Source organism: Mycetomoellerius zeteki, unplaced genomic scaffold (genome assembly GCF_001594055.1).
Source record: "Mycetomoellerius zeteki isolate Tzet28-1 unplaced genomic scaffold, Tzet1.0 scaffold111, whole genome shotgun sequence".
Classification (NCBI taxonomy): domain Eukaryota; kingdom Metazoa; phylum Arthropoda; class Insecta; order Hymenoptera; family Formicidae; genus Mycetomoellerius; species Mycetomoellerius zeteki.
This window is the reverse complement of record NW_017256029.1, coordinates 313071-323064: the sequence shown is the minus strand read 5'-3', so window position 1 is coordinate 323064 and position 9994 is coordinate 313071. Positions and strand designations below refer to the sequence as shown.

General features: G+C 29.7%; 1 protein-coding gene across 1 annotated transcript in view; it reads left to right on the top strand.

Moving 5' to 3' along the window:
* Positions 1-223: 223 nt before the first annotated feature.
* LOC108726353 (homeobox protein MSX-2) overlaps positions 224-9994 on the top strand; it is a 12500-nt gene continuing 2729 nt past the window's right edge. Inside the window, exon 1 of the mRNA XM_018453859.1 lies at positions 224-299. Within this exon, the coding sequence (XP_018309361.1) occupies positions 224-299 (76 nt within the window). The remainder of the gene's footprint in view (positions 300-9994) is intronic.

Here is a 9994-nt window from a genome sequence, read left to right as displayed (position 1 = left end):
ATCGGGGATCAAGTTTCCGATCAGCCGCAGTGGTGGTCGACGATGCAGAACGACACTGAGCGTCCGTACGATAACATGAAAATTACGGATTTTACGTTAGTGCGAATGTGTTCACACGATTCGTGATAAATTGTAGCCGTTCATTATTATTGTTTCGTCAGAGAGAAATATAATTTCGATAACAATCGACTATTGTGAGCGTTACGAGTGCACTGTTTTGTTCATGGCGATGATGCAGGAGCATAAATCTTTCTTGATCAGAGATCTTCTGGGGGATGTATTGGCTGACCGAGTTCAAGGTATCTTTTAGTGAATTCGATTGGATGCACTCAGTGCGCACTACTGTCGTACACAAAATAACGTAAAGATATGTTTATAAATAAACATAGAAATCGATTAAATCGTGAAATACTTAATACATTTTATTATACTATTAGATAAAATATGTATTTCATAATTCGAAATATTTGCATTTCATTTTTATACTCAAATTAAGTTAGTGTACAACGGCTTTAATATGCGCACTAATTCTTCCGAAATCGAATTCGCTGTTTATCACTATAAGATTCAATAGACAAAAGTCTATCATGTTAGATGATCAACGCAAGATAATAGATTGTTAATAGCGGTATTCGTCCTAGTATCGAAATTATACATATGCAAATCATTACAAAAGATATAATACATTCAACGGAGAGAAAACCAATTTAAAATAAAAATACTAATAAATTTTCTTAAGTGTGAACGCCTCCATCCCACTCTTTCTTACTTTAATATTGCTGCCATATACGGAATATGTGAAAATTAAAAATATAAATAATTCTATAATACAAATAAATAATATATTATATATGTTCTATTTGACTTTTATTTCAGTATATGTTTTATAATTGTAATAAAACTTATTAAACACTTCTCTGAATTGTGAGTTGCATATATCAAAATGATATACTATACTTTATTAATTTTATGTATTTTATATTTGGTTAAAGTTATTTTGATTTAAACTCCGTGATAAATTATAAAAAAATGTTTCTTTTTGGTTTTGTAATCTAATTTTGTAAATCATTTTGTAACATGATGTTATTTCTATTCTTATTATTTCAAAAGTTCTTACTTTTGAAAGAAAAATGGATTTATCATTTTGATAGCTTCCCGATCAAATGATTAATCTAAAAACAAAAAACCAATTATATTCTTAAGGTTTTATCTATACAACATTAGCTAAAAGTATCAATCAAATAATCAGCTAAAAATAATTAATATTAGCCAATAACATTAAAAAAAATGATCTGAAAATCTCTGAAACCAACTGCAAAAATGAAACAAAAAATAATTTGATTTGCAATGGTTTATGCAGCAAAATAATCATATTATATTTTGCTGCAATTTTAGTTCAATAATTTGTAACGAGTAAGTAAATCTAAAAAAAATTTTGCACGAATATTTATGATTGTTTTGTTAATGTTTGCATAAAATATTAATTATTTTTTAATATTACTTCCTTATCAAATTTGCAAATTATAGGTATTATAAAACGTGATTTTACATAGGAATCAAGACATATAAAGAACTTAAACAACTTGTAAATTAATAATAGAATTGTGTTTAAATTTTACATAGATACTGAAACGTAATAATAGAACAATCTGTAAAATTTTTGTTAAATTCCTAATATTTTGAAAGTAAGTACTACATTAGGTAAGTAATACATTAGATTAGTCTATTTTTTTCGACTTTCAAATTTTTTCCGCTACGCCCTTTAAAATGATTCCAATCCATAAAAAAATAGTTTCTGTCAGATTTCAGCTCGATTGGACAACGGGAACCCGTGCCGACAGCTCGTTAAATATTTAAACTCCCTTTACACTATATTACATTATTAACATTGATTTTCAAAGTGTATTTTTTTATAAAAATCGGTCTAGAGTACTTTTCTTTTTTTTAACATGTGTGCCTTACTTTTCTGCATCATTTGAGACCTTATACGTCTCATTTAAATAATTAGGTGAATTGTTAATAATTAAAAAATAAAAATAAATAGTTAACTTCGATATATACGCTGCTGGGTAGCCCTTCTTTTCTGTCATTTGATTTTTCTTTTCAGGGCATTACCTAAACTTGTTCCAATGCAATATATATAAGTATAGATAAATAATCAATAAATATTTTATAATAATACAAAATTGGTTAATTTGGGGCAGGTTTATTAGGGTGCAAAAAGACATTTTCCTAAGAGATGTAAAGAAAAATGTTGTCTATAAAATTTCAAGCAAGGCCTGTGACGCATTGTATTTGTAGAGCAGATTGAAAGGAAACTGAAAACTAAAGTTTCAGAGCACCGAAATTACATAAATTAGAATACTAATAATCATTCGTTGATTACGGAGCATAGAATTAATTACGAATGATTTTGATTGGGAGAATGTCGAAAAAAGTACTTAATGTTGAGCATTTTTTGAATAAACGGTTAATATCCAAGTTAATATCTGAATGTCTTTACATTCATATGCAAAAGAATTTAAGTTTAAGAAAGTAAGTTTAAGAAAAGGTCTTAATTTATAATCGGATACTAAAGGTTTACTACACTTATTTATAGATTTTGAAGAATGTATAATAATTTTTATTTTTCAATTTGTATAATGCGACTTAATTGTTTTTATTTTTGACTTATTTCCCCTTTTTTTAATATTTACCTGGTGGACCAACACGTTACGTAGGATTGAAATTTATTAGTTATATTTTTAACTTTATTGTAAGGATGTTACCTGTAAGAACTGTTATTTAATTAATTTATTTCTGTAACGATGCTTAATTTCATATATTTTTTAATTTAATCTAAAGTTTTTATGACGGTTTCTTTGTATGTTGTTACCTTCTTTTTCTTATTTGTTTTTTAAAATTTTTAGTCAATTTATGGACAATTTAATGTTAACAGATTTTTGCAACAATAAATCTGTAAATTTATTGGTGATTTATGATCAAATTAGATTTACAAAGGAGGGACATATTATGTTTTGTAATTGCTGAGAAAGACTCCAAAGAGAGTCGAAACGTACAATTTGGGGATTTTTGGATTATTAAAATAAAAAAATAACAAGTATTCTTACTTTATTATTTTACATACTAATTACTACGCCGTACTCTCATTCGCCCTGTTGGATTCTCCTATTGGTTTTGGATTTGGAGAATCCGTATCGAGATTACATTTTGAATTGATAGATAAATAATACTTAAAGTTTTAAATTAATTGAATAAGAATGGTGCCGATTAACAAATTCTGTCTGAAAAAATATACTTTTTTAAAATTCCTTCATTCATTGTTTTTCATAATTTATATATTATTAATTATAACGATAACTAATATAAAAATATGTTAACTTAGCTGTAAAATTAATTTTCTAATTGCAATGGTTTCAAAAGGATTCCTTTTTTAGTATCCAGAAACTTTTTGCGATAGTCGCTAACAACTTAAAAATTATTTTTGATATTCATCCTTTGTTATAATAGTGCTGTAATCAATAATTAGCTTTATTCCCCGTGTAACGTAATTAGCGTTATTCAGCTGTGTCATTATATGAAACTATTGCAATTAGAAAATTAATTTTACAGTTAAGTTAACATATTTTTGTATTAGTTATCGTTGTAATTTATAACATATAAGTATGAAAAATAATCAATGAAGGAATTTTAAAAAAGTATATTTTTCAAACAGAATTTCATTTGTCGGTATCATTCTTATTCTATTAATCTAAAATTTTACGAGTATTTTATTTACCTATATTGTATAAATTTTAGGTGGTGCCCTAAAAAGAAAAATTAAATGTTAGAAAAGAAATATCCAGCGGTATATATACCGGACTTAATCTATTCATTTTTATTTCTTAATCATTAACAATTTACCTAATTAAATGAAGCCTCAAACGATACAGAAAAGCAAGGATTTTAACAACACATGTTAAAAAAAAGGGAAGTTCTCTAGGCTGATGTTTGTGGAAAATGCGCTTTAAAAACCAATGTTGATAGTGTAGTATAAGGGAACTCAAATGTTTAACCAGCTGTCAGCACGGGTTCCCGTAGTCCGAGCGAGCTGAAATTTTACAGGAATTATTTTCTTGTGAATATATTGGAACCATTTTGCCGCGAAAGAATTCGAAAAAATCAGTTATTATATTAAAAACTATCTTATGTATAGCTCTAAGATGTCATAAACCAATTATTACATTAGTAACTTAAGACATTACTTAAGACGATCTTAAAATAAGAACAGGCTATGAATATATTTAAAATTAGATTTCCTGTTAATTGTAAAAATTAAGGATTATAAGAATCATAAAGAAGCACTGAGTGATCATTGAACTGCTTTGCTGAATACAGTCGTAAATAGAACGCAAACGACAGAAAGCAACAAAGAAAAGCAAATGAACTTTTATAAATCGTTCCCACGTTTGTTCGTTTTTTAGGCTGGTATTACATTTGCCGTACGACAAATTTTTCAAACCTGTTAAATGGTTGAGGGACAGAGAGATTAGTTCTTGGAACACTCTAATAACAATACACAGGCTTGAAAAATTCGTCGTATGACAGATGTAATACCAGACTTATGAGGTGTCCGCCAGTCCCGCACCGGTCCCCCATTGTGCCGTGTCAGTTTTGTCAGATATGTTCAAGACCGTGATGTAAATATGAGGTGATTTGATGTGATGCTATTACAAATCACCGCGGTAAGATGATAGTATCTATGGCGTCAATTATTATTGGAAATATAATATCAAGTTTATGTTTTTTGTCTCAAGAAAGATCATATTCATTATACAACATTTATTACAAAAATCATATGTCTAATAATAGCTGTTACGTTTTATATGAATATTAATTAAATAATCAGGAAACACGGTAGTAGTTCACATTATAAGCAAGCGATATCGAAGCGCGAGATCGGCCGTGTGTCTTTACGCGAGCTGTCGAGTTTTCCGGACGATTGTCGGATCTCAATAAGGGCAGAATCGATCAAGTTTTAAATAGGCTCAATCAACAGCTTCCACCCAAAATATATAATAAAAGCGTTTTTATTCTTTCTCTACGTGCAGCTCTATGAGCGGAGATATTGTGACGCAAAATCTGAATATGCAATGTGAAACTTTCATCGTCATTGTCATGGGATGTGGGGGAAATATCCTTCTGAAATTTTTGGCGCAAGAAGCAAATGTAATGTTGGCGATACATGGGCAGCGAGCGCTCCAACGACTCTGCATCATTCTGCACATTTTACACATTCTACAGAGGTTATATAGGCCAATATATCATACTACGCGCATTAAGGATTAAGATTGAAAATTGAAAGATTGAAATTTGACCAATCAAAACAAAAGGAGCTATTTCTTGTCCTCATTGGTCAAATCTTCAATCTTCAATCTCAGTCTTCAATGTGTAGTTTGATTCCGGTCTAATGGTGCAATCGCGGAGGAGTTGAATGAGTGCAACTGTGGATAAAGGTATATACCTCGATCATACCTCATTGATAAAAAGATGTATTTAATCGATGCCTTTTTGCGAAAGAAAGAGGAATAGTTATAAAATTTGGCACCAGTTGTTGATATCAAATCTTTTATACAAGTGGTATCGTTAGAGTTAAATAAATAAATAAAAATAGTACCACTCACTTGGGTTTTACTTTTTATTTGGTACAATAAAGACAATACACTTGTGTTTTATAATTTGGTACAATAGTTTTTCAAGTAGATGTTTACCTAAAACGTTAATCTCATAAACTATTAATATTTGATAGCTGTATTTTTATATTTTTATGAACAGGTTAATGAGATGAATCAATTGTTAAAAAGAAAATACATAATCGCTTTCTTTAAAAGGATATCCATTTTGCCTACATATTTTTTAAAGCGCAACCACGTGTTTTTTTTTACACCAATTGATTGGTCTCATTATTATATTCATAAAATTATTGAGGTACGATTATCGAAAAATTAATAGTTTATATTACGCGAGACTTAACATTTCATCTCAACGTGTACCAGAATAAAGTAAAAAATATCTCGTAAGCTGTTGGTTTTGATATCTCTGTCTTAATACTTTTATATGCAGAATAATTAGAATAATTAGAGAATTGTGTAAATATAAAATAATATAATTTCCTTTAAAAAAATGAACACGATTGTCACATCTTTTTGGCCACCTAGAAGAAAAACAACGTGACCAAAATACGTTCAAATTTAAGTCAATTTGCTTACTATTATAACGGCAATTTATTCATTTAAATCAAGTCAATGTTATTGAAGGACTTTTGCATTACCACACAATGTCTATATGCTCTGACACGTTTACATAAAGATAATCATAACTTTTTTAATTTTTGAATTTTGAATATGCCTTGAGCAAAATAATTTTAAAAGTCCTATTTCATAAAATTGAAAAAATAATTAATTTTTTTTATCTTTTACACAATTGGTTTAATGGTATTTCTTAATTTCGTGATGATGATTACATTTTTTTTAACAAATATAATCGAGCACGTGACAGATCGTCAAAATTCTCATTAAAAAGTGGATCCCCTGGTGCGAGCTTCTATTATTTAAATCGCCTATGTGAAGCTATCAGGGAGACTAATCCCCTCTCAGAGGTGGTACCCTATTAAGAACAATTCTACACATGGTTCGAGGCGCCGAAAGATTTGTTAGAGCTTGTTAGTCTCACGATTTTCATCGAAGGTTATTACCCCCCGGCGCGCCATTGCGAATCCTGAGAGGGTGCAGTAGGTCTTGGTAATTGAAATGGTTTTCTCTAACCGAAATCGATCACGATCGATTGAGGATTGCTGAATTATTGTTTTGGTAATAGGCTTTGCTCGACCGACTGAATCCGCTGATTGGATCAATTGGATCGGCCAGAAAATAATTATTAACACATACCCAATGGCGGAAGAACAGATTGTCTCACATGTTTCGCAAGTACATACATTTCTCTTTACATAATTAACCCTACATTACTCGTATGATTTTTTTAACGTAAATATTCGCACAGGGTATATTATACATCCTACCATCACACATATTCCAATTTCCATTACTTCTTTAAATATTACTGTCCAACATCATTTTGAAGTACGAATAATAGTCTTTTTGAACGTATTTCTGCCTTTTGTATACGAATCCGTTGATAAAATTTGCTTAGCATATCATAATTTTGAGAAAATGGCAATAAAAAGTTAAAAAAATGTTGATTTTAAGGGATTTCATGTCGTTTTGTACATATACATCACCCTGGTGAAAAAATTTCGCTGAAATTATTCCATGTTTTGAAACATTTCAGCGAAATTGCTGAAAATTTATTGAAATTTTACTGAAACTGAATTTTTCAGCTAACATACTGAAAAATCGTTGAAACTGAACTGAAATTACTTTGAAATTTCTCTGAAATTTTTGCTGAAATTTTTTTTAAATTTTACTGAAATTTTGCTAAAAATGAATATTTCAGCTAAAAATCGCTAAAATTAAACTGAAATTTTTTTGAAATTTTACCGAAAAGTATTTCAAAACATGGAATAATTTCAGCAAAATTTTTCCACCAAGATAGTATTCTTTTTTCAAATTTCATTAATGTCACGCAAGAGTATCAACTTTTAGTTTTAAAATACACTTTGATTTATTTCGAAGATCTTTTGTTTTCGAGATATATAAATTTGAGAATACAATATCTCCTTTTCTTATATAACATATGTATCTATATATAGAGTAACTCCGATATATACGCAGTACCTATTAAAAACTTAATTTATTAAGTATTATTTACTATGTTTAAAATAAACGAACTATATCAGTAAAAACTTTGTACTGTTTAATACTATGAAAAAAATATTAGAAATCCGAAATATTTATTTTTCGTATTAAAAAATAAACTTTTTGAAACCCTTGCATTTTTGCCATATATCCCATAGGGATATATGCCCACTCATAGGGGGAGGGGAGGTATGTACGGCTCATGGAAAATTTACAAATAATACATATAAATAATACGTAAAATGATACAATAATTTATAAAATGCATTTATAAAGTTTTATTAAGGAATAAAAATGATAAATGTATATGAAGTAATAAATAATAATCACAATCTTCCTACATATACAATATTACAAGTGTTATGACAAGAGGTACATATTTCATTTAAAGCGTTTATTGTATTTAGTGCACTGATTTCAATCTGTGCACTTAATATGCTTTGGGCATAAATCCCGCTAAAAATGCCGTATATCCTAAACTTGTTGTCTTGTATATCCCAAACAGGTGGAATATACAAGACAGCAAATTAAAGAAAAAATACGAAAGCAAAGCACTTGTATTTTGCTACACAACATGCTTTACTTATTCTTCTACACGTATGTAACACGAAATAACCACTAGATCTTGTACACGCTCTACAGTAATCATTTTATGTAGATTATAATTTATGATGGCGCTACTTATTACAGTGACAAATGGATTTCACAATAATTTCATTAATATTAACAGTAAGAAACTGAAATCATAATATAATACTAATATAACATAAAGGTTACTAATGTAACAGAGTAGTTGTAAAAAAATTATCTCTACTCTTTTTATTTTTTTTTACTTCTGCGGTGTAAATCCCAGCGCGGCGTATTTGCCGGAGTTACCCTATGTATGTATGTTGTGACCGTATTCGCGAGCAACGGCACAACTTCGTCGCGTTTCCTCACACAAAACTACCGAGAGTATAGTCTTTGAGTAACCGCCTAATTATTGTTGGGCGCCAGGCACAAGAGAGCGTGCCACTCTTTCTCTAATCATTGGCTGACTCGAAATAATTTCGCGTAATTATCTATTGCGACGGACACGCTAAATTCGACTGTTCAGCCACGGAATTGGCAGAGGAAGTGACTTATCAGCGAAAGAATTTCAGAGAATGAAAAAGATAGGCTATAAAAAAAAAAACAGCACATGAATTAATAAAGAAAAGAAAATAACAAGTATATTTTGCAAAAGTCGAATTATCTTGGTGAAACATAATTTATAGGGCCTAGATCTTTAAGGTTCGGCATTCGCAACGGGAATAAATAGAATCAATTATGCATGCGTCGATTAAGCAACCGTACAAGATTTTGATATTTGAGCTCTCAAGAGAATCGAATGATAAAGACGCAATAAGAAATTGTTACTTGACTATATTACTGTGAACAGACAATAACTACGCGGCACAGAGTGTCTCTATGCGGTGACTCAAAGATTAGGAGACACGGTAGTGTCTCGGCGCTAAGACAAGCGCAGACATTGCCGTTTTCCTTTACGCGAGTTGACAAGTTGTGGAGAACCAAGATTATTAGATTACTTTTCACAAAATAGAAGGAATTTCGACTCACAAATATGCAGTAAAACGTGACAAAGGGCGAGTGCTATTCGGTATCTTAAAATTTGTTAGGGTAACTCCGGTATATACGCCGCACCTATCAAAAACTTATAATTTATTAAGTATTATTTACTATGTTTAAAGTAAACGAACTATATTAGTAAAAACTTTGTACTGTCTACTACTATGAAAAAAATAATTATATTAGAAATTCAAAATATTTATTTTTCGTATTATGAAATGCATTTTTTGAAACCCTTGCATTTTTGTCGTTTATCCCATAGGGGTGGGATATATGGCTACTCATAACGGGAGAGGGGGGTATGTACGACTGAAAAATTTACAAATAATATATACTACGCAAAAAAATTAAAGGATCACTTAGTCCACCCCCAAAAATAGGTAAAAATTCAGAAGAGTGTAACTTCGTAAAAAATAATCATAACGAAATTTTTAAAAAAGCATTTTAAAGCATGAAATCTCTATTTTTGAAATCGGTAATTTTGATTTGATTGATTTTTTACGTAGCTATACGAACAGAAATGGGTATCCGTCAAATCTGAAAATTTTGTACAAATTTTACAAAAGTCTATGGCATGAACTAAAAATCGCACA